Source organism: Mytilus trossulus, chromosome 4, assembly GCF_036588685.1.
Source record: "Mytilus trossulus isolate FHL-02 chromosome 4, PNRI_Mtr1.1.1.hap1, whole genome shotgun sequence".
Taxonomy (NCBI): domain Eukaryota; kingdom Metazoa; phylum Mollusca; class Bivalvia; order Mytilida; family Mytilidae; genus Mytilus; species Mytilus trossulus.
In genome coordinates, this window is record NC_086376.1 from 6,925,910 (window position 1) to 6,948,657 (window position 22,748).

Genomic DNA, 22,748 nt, shown 5'->3' on the forward strand with positions numbered 1-22,748 from the left:
CCTCAAATTTCAGGTTCATCTTAAGAAAGATTTTGGACACTTTTTAAACACTTATGTGCCTACTTAATTCGATTCAATAAGTTTATTTGAACTGATCTAGTCATTTCAGACGCTCAAATTCAACTTAGATATTAAAAATCTGTAAAATATTGCACTTTTAAGATGGTTTATGTCAAAGGTGAAAGTGGACGCATCTGTGAATCTCAACCTTTATATATGTTTTGTATTATCATCAAATACAACTTACATTTAAATATCAAGAATGAACACGAATGCAGCCACTTTCATTTTAAGACAGAAACCATCTAAAAATTAACTCAAATGCTAAAATTGTGGAGATTTCAGTAATTTAGCATGACTTAATGATGCTTAGTTCCCAATATATGTGCATTGTATTGTAAAAAACAGCCCATATTTATGTAACAGAAGTATTTTACTTTCCAACAAATAGCAAAAAGTTTAAATTTTAACAATTTGGTAAATCTGCTTTATTTTGGGGCCAAAAGGGGGTCTTACCAGACTTACTCCTTTATCCAACATGTCTGTTTAACGATAAAAAAAAACTTTACATCCAACTGAGATAAACACAGTTGTTTTTCTACTGGTAATATTGAAAAATGATAAGTTGACATCTTGCTGTTTTCTCATGGTTATACCATAACCGCACTTCCTTTCCCTTATTTAGATATGACTATAATCAGATGACCATTATGTCAAATATAATTGGTTAGTTCTGAACCAATAAGTTTTCACTTGTTCTTGGTAGGTGACTGAAATTCTTTGACAAAATGTTCCAGATCTTGAACCAGGAAGAGTAATTAATCAAGAAACTATTGAAGTTTAATAGACTTAATTGAAACAATGATTCTTGTCCAGGAAGTGTAATAAACTACCGCATAGTTAAAACTGTTGGAATTTTATACATTTAACGGAAACCATTAGTTCTTTATGTTTTTTATGGTGTTTTTATTCATTTTGTTATTGCTTTTTATATTGTTTTTCTATTTATCTGTCAAATTTTGTCAATTATATGAGAATTACTGTACATTGTTGTCTTATATAATAACATAACTGTTTTATTTTTGGAGAATACTATTCAATCACGCTCAGAACAAAGAAATTTTTAAGTGAAGTTTTTACATTTCTGTACTATAGTCTTGCAGTTGTTTTATTTTGTCTCAAAACCCTAGACAAAATTGAGGGATAAAGCAAACATTTTAAATGAGCGTCTTCTAAGTTATTAAAAATTTTGTACACTTGTATCTTGTGCAGCAAAAAAAAAAACATGGTCGTGTGATGGCATGATCTTTAGCTGTGCTGCTGTTATGAAATGTTGAACTATTTTCACTGAAACAAGAAAACAAAACATAAATACATACCAATTATAATGTTTGATAATGTCTGCAGGAACTTTCTGCAATTATAGTGGCTTAAAACAGATGAGTGTTATATTTTTTGCAATATATGTTAGTTTAAAAAGGTTAAAGTACTATATTGAAAGAAATTCTTTTATTTGCAGAAATAAATGTCAAGTACTAAAATAAAACCTAAAAATTTTACGCCCCACTTTGGGGCTTTATCTTTTTTGGGTCTGGGTGTCTGTTTTTTTGTCTGTCCACTTGTTAGTCCATCTGTCCATCAGTTTGTTTGTCCCCCTTCAGGTCAAAGTTTTTGGTTGAGGTTGTTTTTGATTAGTTGACGCTAGTCCAATCAACTTGAAACTTAGTACAAATGCTTCCTATGATATGATTTATAATTTTAATGCAAAATTTTTTGACCCCAATTTAACAGTCAACTGAACATAGAAAATGATAGTGCGAGTGGGGCATCTGTGTAATATGGACACATTCTTGTTGTTTTTATAAAATTCCTTATCATAGTTTTCCAACCTAGACTAACTGTTGGCTCTGAAGAATGGAAACACTCATTTTATCAAGACTAATTCTAACTTGGTTTGAAATTATATACAGAAATTACCACAAACCCCAAAATATTTATACTCTGGGGAAAGTTTTTTGAGGTAACCCTTGTTTGGTATGTTAATTGAGCCAAGTTGTTCTTTGAATGGAAATTTCTTATCAATATCACCAAATTAGTTTTAAAATTAATTTAAATCAGGCTTTCCAAAAGAACTGGTCATTATTGCAAACCCAATGATACATACTTACCACAGATTCACCTGATAGTTAATTTTAAAAATTCAAAATTTTATACCCCATCTAGACTATAAAACCTGTATCAATAAAACAGTACATGTAATGATAAAGCAAATATGTTCAATATACAGATAAAATTGAGTATGGATGTGGAGGGTCAAACGGGAGGGTGGGGTACATCTATGACCAATAATGGTAAAAAATCTTGCCAATTGATGTTAAACTGTAATTTCTGATGCAAGATGATTTATTGTGATGATAAAAAAATCGACTTATGTTAAATTTTTATCCAAAAATAACAGTAATGATTATTATTTGAGACCTGACTAATCATGATGAGGATATTTTCACAAAAAAATGTGAACCAATTTGACCCCTGACGGTAAAGGGCATTCTTACCCTCAATGTGAGCTTTTCTGGTAACTTTTTTGTATCAGATCTCGAACCAGGAAGTATAATCAATCTCCAAACTGTTGGAATTTCATATTTTAACAAAATGTCTCTATACTGAAAGTGTAATGAATCTAGAAGCTATTACAAATTTTCTACATTTAATGGAAGCCATATTTCTTTATGGTTTTTATACGACCGCAAATTTTGAAAAAATTTTCGTCGTATATTGCTATCACGTTGGCGTCGTCGTCGTCGTCGTCGTCGTCGTCGTCGTCGTCGTCCGAATACTTTTAGTTTTCGCACTCTAACTTTAGTAAAAGTGAATAGAAATCTATGAAATTTTAACACTAGGTTTATGACCATAAAAGGAAGGCTGGTATTGATTTTGGGAGTTTTGGTCCCAACATTTTAGGAATTAGGGGCCAAAAAGGGCCCAAATAACCATTTTCTTGGTTTTCGCACTATAACTTTAGTTTAAGTTAATAGAAATCTATGAAATTTTGACACAAGGTTTATAACCACAAAATAAAGGTTGGGATTGATTTTGGGAGTTATATTTTCAACAGTTTAGGAATTAGGGGCCAAAAAAGGGCCCAAATAAGCATTATTCTTGGTTTTCGCACAATAACTTTAGTTAAAGTAAATAGAAATCAATGAAATTTAAACACAATGTTTATGACCACAAAAGGAAGGTTGGTATTGATTTTGGGAGTTTCGGTCCCAACAGTTTAGGAATTAGGGGCCAAAAAGGGACCCAAATAAACATTTTTCTTGGTTTTCGCACCATAGCGTTAGTATAAGTAAATAGAAATCTATGAAATTTAAACACAAGGTTTATGACTATAAAAGGAAGGTTGGTATTGATTTTGGAAGTTTTGGTCCCAACAGTTAAGGAAAAAGGGGCCCAAAGGGTCCAAAATTAAACTTTGTTTGATTTCATCAAAATTGAATAATTGGGGTTCTTTAATATGCCGAATCTAACTGTGTATGTAGATTCTTAATTTTTGGTCCCGTTTTCAAATTGGTCTACATTAAGGTCCAAAGGGTCCAAAATTAAACTTAGTTTGATTTTAACAAAAATTGAAACCTTGGGGTTCTTTGATATGCTGAATCTAAAAATGTACTTAGATTTTTGATTATTGGCCCAGTTTTCAAGTTGGCCCAAATCGGGGTCCAAAATTAAACATTGTTTGATTTCATCAAAAATTGAATAATTGGGGTTCTTTCATATGCCAAATCTAACTGTGTATGTAGATTCTTAATTTTTGGTCCAGTTTTAAAATTGGTCTAAATTAAAGTGCAAAGGGTCCAAAATTAAACTAAGTTTGATTTTAACAAAAATTAAATTCTTGGGCCTCTTTGATATGCTGAATCTAAACATGTACTTAGATTTTTGATTATGGGCCCAGTTTTCAAGTTGGTCCAAATCAGGATCTAAAATTATTATATTAAGTATTGTGCAATAGCAAGTCTTTTCAATTGCACAGTATTGTGCAATGGCAAGAAATATCTAATTTCACAATATTGTGAAATAGCAAATTTTTTTTTAATTAAGAGTTATCTTTCTTTGTCCAGTATAGTAAGCAAGAAATATCTGCAAGAATTTTTTTTTAATTGGAGTTATCTTTCTTTGTCCAGAATCAACTTAAATCTTTGTTATATACAATATACAATGTATATTCACTTTTTACTACCAACTGATAAATTTAAATAATCTTTACCATTCAGTGATAACAAGCAGTTTTTTTACATCATGTATTTAAATGAGTAGTAATTGTTGCAAACTCCATTAGAATATTTTAATTGAAATTAGTTTTGGAATAAGGGAAAGGGGGATGTGAATAAAAAATTGGGTTAAATTTTTCTCATTTGAAATTTCATAAATAAAAAGAAAATTTCTTCAAACATTTTTTTGAGAGGATTAATATTCAACAGCATAGTGAATTGCTCTATTAAAGAGAAAACAAAAATTTTAAGTTCATTTGAATACATTCATTCTGTGTCAGAAACCTATGCTGTGTCAACTATTTAATCACAATCCAAATTTAGAGCGGAATCCAGCTTGAATGTTGTGTCCATACTTGCCCCAACCGTTCAGGGTTCAACCTCTGCGGTCGTATAAAGCTACGCCCTGCGGAGCATCTGGTTATTCTTGACTTTATTTATTGTATTATCACTTTTTATATGGTTTTTCAAATTATCTGTCCAATTTGTCAATTAGATAATGATTTAAGAAAATTACTGTCTTATATAATGACATAACTGTTTTATTCCTGAGAATAGTGTTTTGTCAATCATGTTCAAGTCATAGAAATTTTTAATTCCTAATTTCACATTTTTGTACTTTAAGTTAAACTGTGTTGCATAACCTTTTCAGGCAAGACTGTTTTTCTTCATGTACGCTCATCCGTCTGTCCCTTTTCAGTTTAATGTTTTTAGTTAAAAGTTTTTGGTCAAGGTAGTTTTTGATCAAGGTAGTTTTTGATCAAGGTAGTTTTTGAAGAAGTTGAAGTGTAATCAAATTGAAATTTGAAATTGAGAATGGAAATGGGGAATGTGTCAAAGAGACAACAACCCGACCAAAGAGCAGACAACAGCAGAAGGTCACTAACAGGTCTTCAATGTAGCGAAAAATTCCCGCACCCAGATGCGTCCTTCAGCTGTCCCCTAAACAAATATATACTAGTTCACTGATAATGAACACCATACTAATTTCAAAATTATACACAAGAAACTAAAATTTAAAATCATACAAAAATAACAAAGGCCAGAGACTCCTGACTTGGGACAGGCGCAGAAATGCGGCGGGGTTAAACATTTTTGTGAGATCTCAATTCTCCCCCTATACCTCTAGCCAATGTAGAAAAGTAAACGTATTACATGTTCTCTTTAATATGATCATTTGTATCTTAATTCCAAATTCGAGTTTTTACCCCAACTAACATTCCACTGAACATAGAAAATGATAGTGCTAATGGGGCATTCCTGTACCATGGACACTTTCTTAATTTTAAGAGAAAATACACATATTCAATCTGAAATTACATGAAGGTGGAGAAATCTAATAAACTTATGAAAAGCAGTGAAAATCCTTGTTCTAACAACAGATGTACTTGTATCTTGTAATGGCATGATCTTCATATAGAGCTGTTTATGTTGTAATGTAATGATGAACTGTTTTTACTGAAAAAGAAAAACTAAAAGCACATACCAATTAAATGGATTGTTTTATAAAAAGTCTGTAGATATTTCTGCAATTATAATGGCTTCAATAACACATGATACGCTTTACTTTTTCCAATTTGTAAGTTCAAAAAGATTAGAGTACAATAAACTTCTTGAATTGACAGAAACAAATGAAGTCAGTCAATGTACTTCAATAAAACCTGTAAATTTTTTGTCCATTGATTATGCAGCTTAAAATAGTAAATGCAACTCAATGTAGACAGTCACATTTGAAATTATATAGTGAAATAAGCATTAACCAACAAGTTTGTGCCCCATTTATGGGCATTCATGTTTTCCATTCTGTATGTCTGTTTGTTAGTCCATCTGTTTGTCTGTTTGTCTATCTCCCTTCAGGTTAATGTTTTAATCCAAGGTAGGTTTTGATGAAGTTGTAGTGCTATCAACACATGTTGCTTATGAAATGATCTTTTTAATTTTTAGGCCAAATTAGAATTTTGACCCCAATTTCATGGTGCACTGAACATAGAAAATGATGATGCAATTGGGGCATCTGTGTACTACGGACACATTCTTCTTTTTCTTTATTTTAATCAAAATTGCCATATAGCTATCGCTCAGGGTAAAATATAAATGTCTTAAAGGGCCAACGTGCGGTAAATCACAATATATTGAACCCCCCATGAATTATTTCTCAATTAATCTAACAATGTCACTAATGAATTCAATGTAAACCTAAGTGGGTTTGCTGTCATTTTGCCGACATAAGGTTACACAATTTTGTGTTTTGGAAAAACATTACAGTGAAAATATTATTAGTTTGTAATGTATTTTTTTTAAATTTCAGACCAGTTGTGGTAGAGAAAATATGTGATCTGTTTTCATTGGTTCCTGACCATGCAGTTGACACACCAGAGTATCAGGTATGTATCTTCTAATAGCTAATTAAGTTGACTCACTAATATGTCAGCTGTATCCTGATGTTAGAACATGCAGTGAACTCAACATGCATTTGTACATTAAGATGGCACAACTAAATATAAGATAATGCACTTTTACATTAAGCTGTTTTTATAAACATTCAAAAATACCATCTTGTTTTTGTTTCAGAAATTTGTATTTGACACAGTAAGAAACCTGTGGTTGCTGTCTACAAGTCTGTATGATAATGTATCCCAGGCTGCCTTCCAGGCATTGTCAATGTTCCCTGCTGATCTGTTTAAAATGTCACATCTTCCTCAAACAGTAAGTATACAGTAGAACTAATATTTGGATATTTTACACAAATGTCTTTTAATTAAAAAGTTTTTAATGTAGTTTTTTATTTCAGTAATTAACTCTTGTTGTGGCCAGGTGTATTCTTCCATCTTAATTGACAAGGATTGACAACTTTCCTACCAAAGTCATTAATTCTCTCTGGATACTTTGCAACAAATGGAAAATTTTTAACGACCTTGACTGGCTATACAGCCCTTGCACGGTCAGTTGGATACTTTACCTTAAATATTCTACCAATAAAAACTTATTGCAATGATATAGCCAAGGTTATTGAAAGGTTAAACACCAATAAACAAATAAACAAACAAATAAAAAATATTTTTCTAAAATTCTGACTATATTAAAATATAATCTAATATTTGAATTTTAACAGCTGATAGAAGACTTTGCAGATCAGGCAAAGTTAATATCAGCACAAGGGGAGACAACTCTATCTGTGGATGATGTTTGGCCTAATATTCCAGCCTTACTCTATGTCAGATTATTGAAGCATATCAGAAAAGGAAGTCACAAAGGTAATACTTCAAAACTCTTAATAACAGTATGATCATCATTTTCTGTGTTGACTTAAAAATTTACCTGAATGAGAGTGAAGCATAAATGTTATCAATGTGGCTGAAGATTGATTTTTTTAAATTTTTATTTGACCTTAGTTTTCATGGAATTAGACTTTATATAGATATAGGAAGATGTGGTGTGAGTGCCAATGAGACAACTCTCCATCCAAATAACAATTTAAAAGTAAACCATTATAGGTTAAAGTACGGCCTTCAACACGGAGCCTTGGCTCACACCGAACAATAAGCTATAAAGGGCCCCAAAATTACTAGTGTAAAACCATTCAAACGGGAAAACCAACAGTCTAATCTATATAAACAAAACGAGAAACGAGAAACATGTATATATTACATAAATAAATGACAACTACTGTACATCAGATTCCTGACTTAGGACAGGTGCAAACATTTGCAGCAGGATTAAACGTTTTAATGGATCCAAACCTTCTTCCTTTTTATGTGTACATGATGTTATGGTATTTACTTATTCTATAACAATTAAATCCAAGAAAATTAGGTCTTGGTGAATCATGATTTACTCTCAGTATTGAATGCAAACATTCCAGAATTTAAGGTTCAGCAATACCAATCTAATCCATGATAACTTCTAGTTCTCCAAGAGTAATAATTTAACTTTGATATAGAAATGTGTGAAATAGTTTTAAAGTGATTCATATTTTGAAAGATATGTTTCTTAGATTATACCATTTTAATAAAACTCTTTAGACAGGGAATGTACCTGCATTCAAAGGACTTTAACATGTCTTTTTAATTACTTGTCTGACAGTACTCCCAATTAATTTGGTCAATAGATTTGACCTAGGGAAACCCTGTGCTTTATCTGCATACATCAATCCATGTCTGAAGTGGTCTTATTTATGAAGTTTGAAGCTGTCTAAATGTAAATTGAATGGATTAGAAGATGGATAAAGACACGATTTTCATGGGAAAAAATTGATTTAAAGCATGTTACAGAATTCTTTCTTATAATAATTTCCTCCTTATAGACAAGACAATTTATGATATTATCAGTTGTAATGCTTTATTAAAAATTAGAAATAAGTAACCTTCATTTTAATAGTCTGGAAAAGGACTGGTAACCTTAATTTATACACAAATGATATTGCTACGTAGGCATAAATTTATGATGTTTGCTGCTCATCAGGGTAAAAACAAAACTCAATAATGTTTTAAAATCTTTCTGACTTTTTCTTAGACTGTTCATCAAAAATTCTTGCACAGAATCATGGTAAAATAACACTTGTAGTAAAAAAATATTTAAATTCTTGTTATATATACTTTTGAACCCTTTTAATTTATAACCAAAAAAACATTCAATACTTATAATCATGATACCCTTTAACCATGAAATAAAGTGTTATAACAAATTTTCTTTTTTTTCATAAACATTGTTGTGAAGTTGTCATAGGAAGCTAATGTTAAATTTTATTGGGAAATAAAACTAACTGTGCCTCTTGATTGTTTAAGCCAATCATTAGTATAGAGATCTCTAGAATCTTATAAAACATGCATGTAATCCAAATATTAAACACCAAACTGTATCCTTTGAGAAAAACTTCATTTCATAAGAATCTGTTGTTATACTAGAATTTTAGTTGCTGATGTCATCAAACAATTTTAATTTCTTCAGTGAGATTTGAGCAGACGTCAAATTTTGAAATCCAAAAATAAATGCACCACATGACAAATTATATCTCAGTCATCTCCTCCCAAACAATTATTTGGATTATGTAGACATCCTGTAAGCAATATTTCTCTTATTGGTGAGATTTCAGCATCTGTTCAATTTTGGGAATTTTTGGCATAAAAATATTTTTGTATTTAGTACAAAAAGATGTACTACGCAAGTCTTACTTCCTGGTTTATTTAACTTTTGTGGTTAGTTGTTTCATTGGTATTCAGACAACTTCTCCTTAGTTTTATGTTTGAGGTTCATGAAGACAATTATAAACAATATTTTTTTGTCTTCCCAAAAACATAAAAGTCATTGGGGAAAGATGAATGTCTAAGCTGTGTCTGTTGTTAACATGGTTAATGTCCTCTATGTTAACATTTAAGGTCATGAGTAGTCTTTTTATGACTATGGATTAATTAGTTATTATTCGTTGGATATCCAATTTCTTGGATTTTGTGGGTAAAGGTGAACCACGAAATTAAATGTTCAACAAATGACAATTTCCTATAGGCTTGTATGCAAACTTTGGTAATACCCCCAAAATAATGTTTCACGAATATGTAAGTTTTTCTTAATCCATGAAAGTTGAGTGCACATAACATGTTTCTGGAATTACTATAAGACTGAGGATATTGTCCAAACGTTTCAGAAAAAAAAATGCTTTATTAATACTGGAAGGCCTAAATGATCCTAAATGCTAAATAGCATATAGAATTATGTTTAAGATTAACCTTTGTTTGCGAGAGTTACTAAAGAGAGACAAAAGAGAGCAGGCAGACATTCAAAAAGTCAAATATAAATTGACAATGCATGCATGGCCTAAAAAAATAAACACCAACAAATAGTAGTACACCAAACACAAAATAGAGAAAACTTATGACTACCCATAAAAAACTATGGGTGTTCTCGTGCTCCAGAAGGTTAAGCAGATCCGTTTAGTACAATGTACCAATATATATAATTGTTAACTGTGTTCAATCATGCCAGTATCAAATGATTGAAGTTTAACAGATGTTTTGTTAATGTACTCACAATCAACAAGCAGGAGCACAAAACTTAAAAGTAATAAAACAAATTAATACCAAAATTCGCTGCTTTGACCTAAGACAAATTAAATTCATCAAAAACCCAGGTAAAGGTTTTGAATACCACAATAAAATGGCTTTCAGAAATCTGCTGTAACTCTTGGGTAATGTAAATACAATGCTCTTATTCAGAAAAGGCAAAGAAACATAATTGAAGGAAATTATATTTTGAAAAATGAATACATGAATAATTTATTTATGTAAATTTTTAAATGTCATAGTGTAACTATCAAATAAATGAATATTTATATTTCTCAAATAGGCTATGAAGCATTTCTAACATCAATGGTTGCTAAAGAAGTAGAAAAATTACCAAGGGGGATTTATCACTCATCACTACGGAGACAGGGAGCAGCATCCAATCAGGGTAAAGCTGTTGGATCTATCCCATCATTCCTGTTGTCTCAGTACCAGAAGACAAAACAGCCTGGGTTACGACCTGGGTTAGCTGCTGGTTTACTGTTTAGTTATGATCCACCAGTAGAAGTTGGGCGAGATGGCAGGCCCAGGAGACATTACATCATGTCTCATAGTAAATCTTTTCAGCAGATGTTTACTACACTTATGCATGAGGTAGTATAAATTCTCATATGGTTTCCTATAAATTCTTTTGAGAGCTTTTTTTTTTTATCCATTTCCAAAAAAAGGAACTGAAATTGTTTAAACATGTATTTAGGTAGAGATAGTATAAAACCTTCAACTGGTAGTACACAGATCTATGCCATAATAAAAGTTGTATTTATGGGAACATAGCTATATATTCAGCATATCAACAGATTTTCACCTTTTTTAAAATGCATATTTTGGAGATTTTAAAATGATTTTCAGAATTGCAAATATAGAGAGAATAAAAGATCCAATAAATTAATTTGCCACAAATCAAGCTTGTTTCTTGTTATTGTCACTTTGTTTTTCTAATTGAGCAAAAATAGGGGGGGATTATTGCATGGTTTTGATATTTCAAAATGTCACAGATTAGTTTTCAGTAAATGCTGAAAAGAATAATGAAAATTTGGCTTTTAAAAGGTTTGTTTGTCTCTTGTACTGATAAGAAGTATCACCTATATGGCATAACCAGTAGTAAATCATCTGGCACCTTAAAGGACTTTTAAATCAGTAAATTGTTTTTCCCTTTGGTTATGGATAACAAAAAAAAAACACTCTAACAACTGTATAATTTCCATGAATTTACTGTCATAAATAGCAACAATTGACAGAAACAAAAGTTTTAATATGAAAACTTGTGTATTTTTGTAGGTATAAAGAAAGAAATTATCCCACAATCTTGCTTATTATTATATGTCCCAGAGTGGTTTTTATTTTAAAACTTTTAATAATCAGAAACCAGACATTGTAAAGACCAAGCTTAAAGTACTTTTCAAAATGAAAATTGTTTCTTCCTTTGTATATGAAATGGAAATTATTGTATATAAGTTCTTTCAATCTACTGAATTGTGTAAATGACCATATAGTTTAAAATACTGTATTTAAAAAAATCTTTTTTCTGTGAGAATATAATTGCTTCCGTTACTTTACAAGAATATAATCCTCCCACAGTCGGAAGTTTATTATTACAAAGCTGACCATGGGTTTATTTTCTTTGATGATCTGAAACGTGACAAATATTTTTTTTTATAATACTCTTCTTACTAATTAAAAAATTTACTACAAATTTTATCTTGTATTTCTATTTTCCTTTTTTTTCTTTGATAATCTGAAACATCAAAAGCAGCTTTATATTTATAAGATATTTATATTTCATATTTTTATCATTTGATCAATCTGATCAACACTCAGAGTGTCAAGTTTCAATTTGTGTCTTATGAAAATTTCATACTTTTCTTATTTTGTCTCAAAAAAGGATTTATTATGCTCTCCTTTAAAAAAAAAAATTTCTTAGTACATTATACTGAAATAGACTTGTTCTTGTAGCTGAGACATTCTGCTACAAAATCATTACAAAGGGGAAATTAGTTTGAGAAACATGTTTGCATCTTCTAAGCTTAAGGGATTACGTAATATTTGTAAAATTTTTGTTTAAACTTTGTGTTTTTTATTTTTTCAATTTAAAATTCTATAATTAGCAGCCAATAGCCTGTTGGAACAAGTAAGGAAGTTATTTGTTGTCCTAAAACCAGAGTGTCATCTATCATAAACAGATGAAACTCAATTTGCCGATTTTTTTTTTTATCAAAATGAAATTGAAAAGTAAATGGACAGATTAAAGGATTGGTAGATAACAGCACTTGTATCAAGGAAGTTTAAACTCAAGTTGCAAAAAACAGACATCATCAAGAATTGTTCTTGAACTAGTTTTTTAGTTGTTCAGGAAATTACAAGATATTATAAGAGATAAAGTTGTCAGTTAAAAGTATGAGACATTTTTTGTTATCAGATATGATAAGCCTGAGTTTTGAAACTGTCATTTTCTTAGAAAATACAGAAAATTTAAGTTGTTTTTTTGGTTATTTTTTTTACAAATAAAAAGCTATTAAGAAATCTTCTAACAATTAGTTTATATACTTAGCTGCAGAACCACAGCTCTTGGGCTCTTATGATACTTTTTGACTATTTGTGGATCATAGACTCTGGATTCCTCTCAATTAGAACTAAGTCCATGTATTAGCACAATAGTGCTGAAAGTGGTGTTAACATCAATTAATCAATTAATCTAAGTTTTACAATAAAAACATTTATTGTTATTTTATTTTATTTTGCCTTGATCTTTGCTATTGGCATTGACTAGAAAATAACGATAAACAGTTTATCTAATTTATAGTCTTTCAATTCAACTAGATCAAGCTTCTCATCTCAGGACTTTTGCCTTTCTAGGAGGTTATAACCAAGAAAATTTCTGTGGTTTTGAGAGCCATAGATAATCTTTAATTCTCAGCCATTTTCTTCATTGATTAGAGTCATTGAAAGTTTTGTCTTTTCCTCACTAATACTTTGCTCTTCAAATATATTAAAATCAGTCATGGAGGATGTCAAATAAAATTGAGAATGGAAATAAGGAATGTGTCAAAGACACAACAACCCTACTGTAGAAGAAAAGACAACATCAGAAGGTCACCAACAGGTCTTCAATGCAGCAAAAAATTCCTGCACAGGGAGGTGTCCTTCAGCTGGCCCCTAAACAATATATAATCGAGTTCAGTGATAATGAACACCATACTAAACTCGAAATTGTACGCAAGAAACTAAAATTAAAAATTATACAAGACTAACAAAGGCCAGATACTCCTGTCAAAGTACTCATTTTCTTACTTGATAGATCTTGAAAAGTTGTCTGTCATGATAAATGTAACTCTATTTTAAATAATTTAAGCACAGTGTTTGATATATATTTGTAAGTATTTACTTTTTATAAACTACAGAATATGATTTAGTGAAAATATTTCATGTAATGGAATTATTTCTGATTTCAGGTTCCGATCCAACCCTCAGAGTGGCACAGAACTCTAGTCATTCCACAAGGTTGGACATCATTTATGGACAGGTTGTTTACAGCAATGTTAGAGGTATGAACAATTTCTATAATTAAAACTTAAAAAAAGGAGCATACAAAGAGGGAATAAAATGCCTTCAAGCATTGGCTCTCAGTGTTTGCAAGAAGTCATCAAGTGGGAATACTGGCAATAATGTCAAATCAAGGACATTTTTTATTACTATTCGCAATGAAAATTGATTGAAGGTGAAAAACAATGATTTGAAGTGTTTATATTTTATCTTAATTATAAAAAATCTTAAATGTCATCTTTTATTTGATAGATAATATGAGTTTTTTCCCTAAACTACCATCTTCTTTATTTTAGGGTAGAACAGCCGAGATTGAGCTTCAGTTGAAGAGAGAACATACCACAGAACATGAGGCTGAAGAAAAACAACTGGCTGCTTGGCTTTGGTAGGTATTATATATAATACATACAGCAGAACATGAGGCTGAAGAAAAACAACTGGCTGCTTGGCTTTGGTAGGTATTAGATTTAATAAACATGAGGCTGAAGAAAAACAACTGGCTGCTTGGCTTTGGTAGGTATTATATATAATACATACAGCAGAACATGAGGCTGAAGAAAAACAACTGGCTGCTTGGCTTTGGTAGGTATTAGATTTAATAAACATGAGGCTGAAGAAAAACAACTGGCTGCTTGGCTTTGGTAGGTAGTAGATTTAATAAAAATGAGGCTGAAGAAAAACAACTGGCTGCTTGGCTTTGGTAGGTAGTAGATTTAATACATACTACAGAACATGAGGCTGAAGAAAAACAACTGGCTGCTTGGCTTTGGTAGGTATTAGATTTAATAAAAATGAGGCTGAAGAAAAACAACTGGCTGCTTGGCTTTGGTAGGTAGTAGATTTAATAAAAATGAGGCTGAAGAAAAACAACTGGCTGCTTGGCTTTGGTAGGTAGTAGATTTAATACATACTACAGAACATGAGGCTGAAGAAAAACAACTGGCTGCTTGGCTTTGGTAGGTATTAGATTTAATAAAAATGAGGCTGAAGAAAAACAACTGGCTGCTTGGCTTTGGTAGGTAGTAGATTTAATAAAAATGAGGCTGAAGAAAAACAACTGGCTGCTTGGCTTTGGTAGGTAGTAGATTTAATACATACTACAGAACATGAGGCTGAAGAAAAACAACTGGCTGCTTGGCTTTGGTAGGTATTAGATTTAATAAAAATGAGGCTGAAGAAAAACAACTGGCTGCTTGGCTTTGGTAGGTAGTAGATTTAATACAGTGATAACTCTGCTGGGCGAAGTTTGCATTAATGAAACCTTTATTAGAATTTTCTTAATATAAAATAAAGAATGAAACTCAGAAATGTGTCAAAAAGACACCAGCCTGGCTAAATATTTCCATAAGATACAGACTTATGTATCATTAACTTTCTGGGATTTATGATAATTCATTTTCCAAAAGGCTTATTAGGGTTAAGAGTCAATATAAGTGACTGCAAAATTCATATTTTTCAATGCTTTTAAGATACAATTTTAGTTATATTGATAAATAAAAGTCTAGTGATTTTAGTGCTGAAATGTCATTTGTGATGTCATAAAAATACAATGATTGACACATATGAAGAAAAAGGTCCATTTACTGTTGTTTTTTTTTTCAAATTAAACATGACTAATTGTCTTCATTAAAAAACATTTTACTCCCATCTATATTTTAGTAGACATATCCTGTGACAAATATCTCAATGGAAAAGGTCGTTGCCCTTGTCTAAATATTTATTAAAAGTATAAAAAGGTTATAGCAATTTGTGCAGTTTTTCACGAATTCAATAAACAGACCATAAACAAATATGTATGCCAAATGTCAAATGATTTATTACTGAAATAGTAAAACCAAGCTTTCAATAGGTACAATTTTGGGGGGAAATTAACTGGAGTCAAAAGTCGGTAATATGAAAATAGTCTATTGATATAAAAGTGAGAAGGGAAATCAATGGGGAATGTGTCAATGAGACAACAACCCGACTAAAGAACTGAAAACAGCTAGAAGGCCAACAATGGGTTTTCAATGCAGCGAAAAACTATCTTGGTATAAAATAGAGAATAAAATTCAGGAATGTGTCAAAAAGACAACAGCCTGGCCAAAGATTTCCATAAGATACATACTGACGTAACATTAACTTTCTGGGATTTATGATAATTCATTTTCCAAGAGAGTCAATAGGGTTAAAAGCCATTATAAGTGACTGCAAAAAATTTACTTCTTCAATCCTTTTAAAATATTTTTTTAGTTATATTGATAAATAGAAGTCTGATGATTTTAGTGCTGAAATGCCATTTGTGATGTCATAAAAATACAATGATTGACATATTTGAGTAAAAAAGTCCATTTCCTGAATATATTTTTTTCCAAATTAAACATTACTAAATGTCTCCTTAAAAAACATTTTACTCCCATCTTTATTTTAGCAGAACATATCCTGTGACAAATATCAAATTACTGAAAGTATAAAAAGGTTATTGCAATTTGTGCAGTTTTTCACAATTTCAATAAATGTGCAGACCTTTAGCAAATATGTTAGTCAAATGTCAAGTATACTATTACTGAAATATTAAATTTGATCATCAAAGATCCCTCAAGATCCCTCAAAATTGTATGGTCAAAGATCAAGGTAAAAGCAGCAATTGATATAAAATTGGAAATGGAAATGGAGAATGTTTCAAAGAGACAACCTGACCAAAGAGCTGACAACAGCCAAAGGTCACCAATGAGTTTTCACTGCACTAGAAACTCCAGCATCAGGAGTCCAGCACCCAGAGGCGTGCTTCAGCTGGCCCCTAAACAAAAATGTTTACTAGTTTAGTGATAATACTAGTAGACTATTATTGGAATACAATTAAAAACCATATATACCATCTTGACCACACTTACATATCTGCCAACATTTGGAAAATCCAAGTTACTTCGATTGAAAATGGTCCTTGGCAAAAACAACACCCTTGTACTTTTTTGTGTCAATTACGGTCAAAGGTCAAGATCACACTACATTCAAATAAACTGAATTTTGCAAAAAGTTTTGTATCTTGTTGTTTTTTTTTGCAATCTTTGAATGTGCCGGTATATAGAAAACTATTGGACAATTAAATAGAAAATGGGAAGGCCTTTAGACTACATATATATTGTCAAAAAAGACATTTGAAATTCAATTAATACCATGTACTGGCTGAACATGTTTTAACCTAATAAAAACAATATTTAATTTCTTCCTTCAGCTCAGAAGATATTTAAGGATAGTCATTGCCATGGCAAAAGATTGACTTGTCTTTTCTTTAAATCAAAATATTTTGAAGATAATAATTAAGTTCATAAGTGTCTGATTAACCTTCAATTTAATATTCCTGCAGCTGGAAAATTTGAAAAAAATTAACAGGATGGGACCAATTTAGTGTAGATTTAATTTAATTTTGATTGGTTGGAGCAAAACATGATTAATTTCTGACCAATCAAAACCAGAAAAACATTGTCTAGATAAAGAATGAATGACTGTCCTTGAAATAAAATATTTTTTTCCTGAAAGTCCTTTAAAAGTTATTGAATCCTTTCATAAAAAAATAATAACAAACCCTGGAGATAAATAACAAATAGAAAATAATTTGAATAAGGAAGTCTGAAGAAGAAAAGTTGTCAGACAATCTTAATTATTCCATTAGCATTCAATGTTGGAGTCCTGGAAAGAGATTAAGCATCATTGACGGGGACATTAAATCCAGAAGAAATAGTTGTAAATAAAAAAAATGATAATTCGACTTTCTGTACTTGAAAAGTTCAATGTGCGTCATCTTTTGATAATTTCAAGTTTGTTTCATAAGAATCCACGATTTTAATTAGCTAACAACAATCGGTAGACATTTCAAAATTAAAGTTTATTTCCTATAAATATAAACATTCCTTTATAATAAAGTACTTGCTTAATGTGACAATGTAAATGTAAACAAAGCATAGGAAAAAAAAGGAAACACAGGGGCGGATCCAGTCATTTTAAAAAGGGGGGGTTCCAAATATATGTTCCCATTCAAATGCCTTGAGCGGCCAAAAAAAAAGGGGGGGTTCCAACCCCCGGACCCCCGCCCCCCCCCCTGGATTTGCCACTGAAACATAATTGTTGTTTGAAAATGTAGGGTTTGTAAAAGTATTGGTCAATGGCACATCTGACCTTCATACCAAACATGCTTCTCAACCAGTCAACACTTGAACACCCCAACAAGATTAATGAAAAAGTTCTAAATTGAAATTGATAATTGTATCAGTCATACAATATATATATATTCTTCATTTTAGGGTTAGAGGAGAAATAACTGGTATGATCAAGACTGCTTCTAGGTAAGGGACATGACTTCAATATAAAACAATCATTGAAAGGCTCTGACTACAACTTGTTACTGTGGCAGTGTGTATATATAATTGACTAGTATTGTCAGTTTGCTACTAAAGGTGGTTGGTTCTCCCCAGACACTTGGGCTACCACCCAATGAGAATTGGCTGCAATGAAAAAGTACAATAGTGTTGATAGTTGTGTAAAACACCAATAAATAAATAACGCATCAAAACAAAAATGGATAGTAAATGGTGCAGTCAAGAGCATTGATAAAATGTGATGTAAACAAAAAATATTTATTAAGACTGACCAAAGCTTTACTTCTTGCTAACAAGATATGGGTACACAACAAATGCATACCTGCCAACTGTCACTATTAGCCTGTCAAGGACTAGAGGTGAACACAAGAGAATGTTGCATTAGAATAAACATTAAAGTAGCTGTTAGTGTGTTGACTAATGCTCATCTTACTCTACAATGAACCAACCATTTCATTTCACAAAACATGAGTTATCACCAAATGTGAAAAAGCTGATGTTCTTGAATAAAGTATTCACTGTTTTATGTGTTAAGTTAAGAAATCAACTTTTTTTTTAATTTTAAGGAAATGGCAAGTTTTAACAAATAATGACATTGTGACCCAATAGTATTCAATATTCTGAGCTTCAATGAAGTAGAAAATGTGTAGAAAAATATAAAATTCTAAATATTGCTGGTTTAACAGCCCTTCATAAGATCGTTATTCTTCAAATAAGACAGAAATTGGTACAAAAAAATAATACATCAGGATATGCATCAAATTATTAGTGGGATGAGTTAAGTCAATTGTTTCTTAAATGTTCTGTACTAACAATGTCTGCCACTATTCCATTTAAATTAAGGATGCAGTTGGAGGAAATTAAAATACAAAGATACTTTATGCAAAATTGCTTAGACCACGATTTGAATCAGGAAGTTAGAACAAAAATATGCATCATCTGCAGGAGGATGTCTGAGCAAGCCAATGTTAGGCACACAAAATTAATTAATTATCATGGGATGGGATGGTAAATGAGTTGATAACTTGAGGAAGTCAGGTTGTTTGAGGCAATTAATGCAACAACATAAAAGTTCTTATGTTATAACAGTAGTAATATAAAAAAAAGAAGATGTGGTATGATTGCCAATGAGAGAACTTTTCACAAGAGACAGAAATTAACAGACTTTCAGGTCGCACTAGTAGTAGTTATTTTCTTGCTGTTTAAGGGCATATGTTACAGTTACATGGGAGGTAATGACGTTTCTAATGTAAAATGATATTTTCGCAACCTCAAACTGTGACATATCGAGAAAAGATGCACTTTTCGACTGATTTTTATCATTCAAACTGATTTAACTTTTAAACAAGTTCACGTGCCCCTTTGTTTTAAAACAACATCAGTTTGATTATGTATGAAGATTATTTGTACAAAATTTCATGAAAAAATCAATGATGCAATTTTTAAAAATTTGATAAATATAAAGCAAAAAAAAGACAGTTTTTTTCTACATTCATGAATATTTGATATATTTCAGTTATTTCTAAACAAAATATTTTATTAATTTATAGAATACTTATATAAAAGAGAACATATAAATAATTTAACAAAACACAGCTAGCGTTTATCTTTTAAAACAAAAAAGTTTTGCATTTCTGTTCTGAGAAAAAATACGTCCACAAATCAGAATTTTGAGCAAATATCTGAAATTTCAACCTCATTTTACTCAAAAAGTAGCACATGAAGGTATACTTTTGAGTAAAATGAGTTTAATATTTGATTTAAGCAGGTAAAACTTGCCTATAAATCTTAAAAAGAAAAAATTCCCACTGTCAAAAATAACCTGTTGAATACACCCTGTAAATTCTGCTTTGTTTATTGTCTCTGTTTGTGTTCTTAGCAAAGTTCTGTTAAAACATAATATTTCGTTATAAAGCATATTCTTTAACACTTTCATAAAATAATTTTTATTATCGTATATTTATATTTTTTTTAGTGCTCTTGCACAACAGAATGTTTGCTTTACAAACACAATAAGAACTGATACTTGCAAAGAAAAGCATAAGGTTTGTCCATCTGTTTAGAGAATTATCCAATAGGGAGATTTGATTGGACAAGTGATACAATTAACTTGTCAATTATAATTGAAAGCATGAGAAAACTTTCAAAATCAAAATTATTTTAAAATTAATTTTCTCTGCTTCCTCGTCAATTTGCAATTACTTAATTGGTTTGATTATGATTTTTTTTATATGTTTAAAATATGATTAGCTTGCATTTGTGGAAATTTTCTTCCTGTTGTCTGTTTTTTCTGTTATGTCAGCATTACAAGAAGAATTCATCCCTTATTACATCTTGCAAGAATAGCAACATATTTTTGTTTGGCAAGTCACCAGAAGGCCTATAGGGAATGTTAAAAAAAGGCTTACATATAATACTAAATAGTTATAGAATAAAATTCTTTCTATGTCATCTCTTTCATGTTTCAACATTTTCCCAATCTAAGCAGTTGAATTTCAAAGCTTAGGTTTGCAGCAATAGTCAGAATATCATTATTGTTCAAGGATCTTCAAGTGACAAATTTTTTTTCAGATTTCATGCACTATAGCTGTGAATTCTTGTCCAGAGTTGAATAGTTTTTGGTACTTTTTAAATTTATCAACTCTTCATTATTTATGTACAGTTTAATCTTTCTAATATCTTGACCTTCAGTTTCAGTAAACAGACATTCATTGTCAAAATCCCTCTTTGTTGCATTAAATTCGTAATGTTATTTTAGCATAGAATAAACTTTTTTCAGAAGCATGTTGGACAAACTTTCAAAGAGCACATAGGTGACTCAAAAAATATTTGTTTTGCTCCGAGTGGATGCTATGTCCTACACTTTCTGTGACTTTATTTTTATTGACAAAGGCTGTGTACTCTATATCATTTTTATGCATGTCTGTGACATTTCACTATCAAGTTTATGTATATTTTTACTATTTTACCAAATTATTGCTATTTTATAGCTGTTGAACCATAAAAAGGAAAAACTTAAGAAAAAAAAAGTATTGTTTTATTTTTTAATAGTTCACATAGATTCCACATTAATGTGCTCATTGTAGATCATTTACAGTATTATTTGATTTAAAGCCAATTTGGCTCCAAAATGTATCATTTTCTTTGGAAGAAATACAATACTTATGTAAACACAAATGTCAGTAAGGATGAACTTCACATAAAACATCTTGCATTTTAATATTTGTCACTAAGTAAGGTTCATAATGAGGGTACTTTATGACAAATAATGGTAAATGTTCTTACCAAATGATGTAAACAGTAATTTTTAGTGCATGACGATAAAATTCACTTTCTTTTAGACAATTTAAAAATTGATTGATTTTGGAGAATCACGCTATTTTTTCACCAAAAATAACAATAACCATAGTTATTGGAGAACTCTGACAAATCATGTTTAGGATATTTTAACGAATCATGGTAAAAATTTTAACCAATTTGACGCTAATGATTAGCTGAAATGATCGTTTGATATCTAACAGTAAAGGGCATTTCTGCCATTCTGACTAAGTCAGTAATATTCTGCTACAAAAACATATGGGACAATATCCCTAATGCGCCTTGAAATGAGGAACACAAAAGTCACGTGAAAACAAAAAATCTCTGTGTAGTGATATTTGACACATTTTTATGATAAGCAAATGACTGAGCTGAACCATTAGTGTTAATTTAGAAAGTAGGGGAACACAGAATAAATGTGTAAAAACCATGGAGCTATTAAATGTGTTCAAAGTATTAAAATTTCAAAGAACTTATTGTGTTAAAAATGGGATTTTTTACCATGAGGAGCCACATCGCAAAAGGATACTCGAGTTTGCTAAATTACAGAAAAATGAATCACACTTCGTACCCCGAAAATTTAACCACATATGTAAAAATGTCTCAGCTTCGAAACAAGCCATCATACATATACAAGTTTACGATATGGGCTGAGCAACAGAAGAAAACGTTACCATTACGGCCTATGGAGAAACAATTGCGCATATTGCCCCATATGTAGGAAACGCATTTTCATATTTTTAGCTCACCTGGCCCGAAGGGCCAAGTGAGCTTTTCTCATCACTTGGCGTCCGGCGTCCGGCGTCCGGCGTCGTCCGTCGTCGTCCGGCGTCGTCGTCGTCCGTCGTCGTTAACTTTTACAAAAATCTTCTCCTCTGAAACTACTGGGCCAAATCAAACCAAACTTGGCCACAATCATCATTGGGGTATCTAGTTTAAAAAATGTGTGGCGTGACCCGGTCAACCAACCAAGATGGCCGCCACGGCTAAAAATAGAACATAGGGGTAAAATGCAGTTTTTGGCTTATAACTCAAAAACCAAAGCATTTAGAGCAAATCTGACAAGGGGTAAAAATGTTTATCAGGTCAAGATCTATCTGCCCTGAAATTTTCAGATGAATCGGTCAATCGGTTGTTGGGTTGCTGCCCCTGAATTGGTAATTTTGAAGAAATTTTGCTGTTTTTGGTTATTATCTTGAATATTA

The 22,748-nt window shown here is 31.1% G+C and overlaps 1 protein-coding gene across 2 annotated transcripts in view; it reads left to right on the top strand.

The window, feature by feature from the left end:
- LOC134714572 (focadhesin-like) overlaps positions 1-22,748 on the top strand; it is a 292,611-nt gene that overhangs the window by 205,484 nt on the left and 64,379 nt on the right. For both annotated transcript variants that reach the window (XM_063575928.1, XM_063575927.1), the window contains exons 15-21: positions 6,583-6,658; positions 6,846-6,980; positions 7,387-7,528; positions 10,614-10,924; positions 13,780-13,872; positions 14,167-14,255; positions 18,151-18,192. In XM_063575928.1, the coding sequence (XP_063431998.1) occupies positions 6,583-6,658; positions 6,846-6,980; positions 7,387-7,528; positions 10,614-10,924; positions 13,780-13,872; positions 14,167-14,255; positions 18,151-18,192 (888 nt within the window). The remainder of the gene's footprint in view (positions 1-6,582; positions 6,659-6,845; positions 6,981-7,386; positions 7,529-10,613; positions 10,925-13,779; positions 13,873-14,166; positions 14,256-18,150; positions 18,193-22,748) is intronic.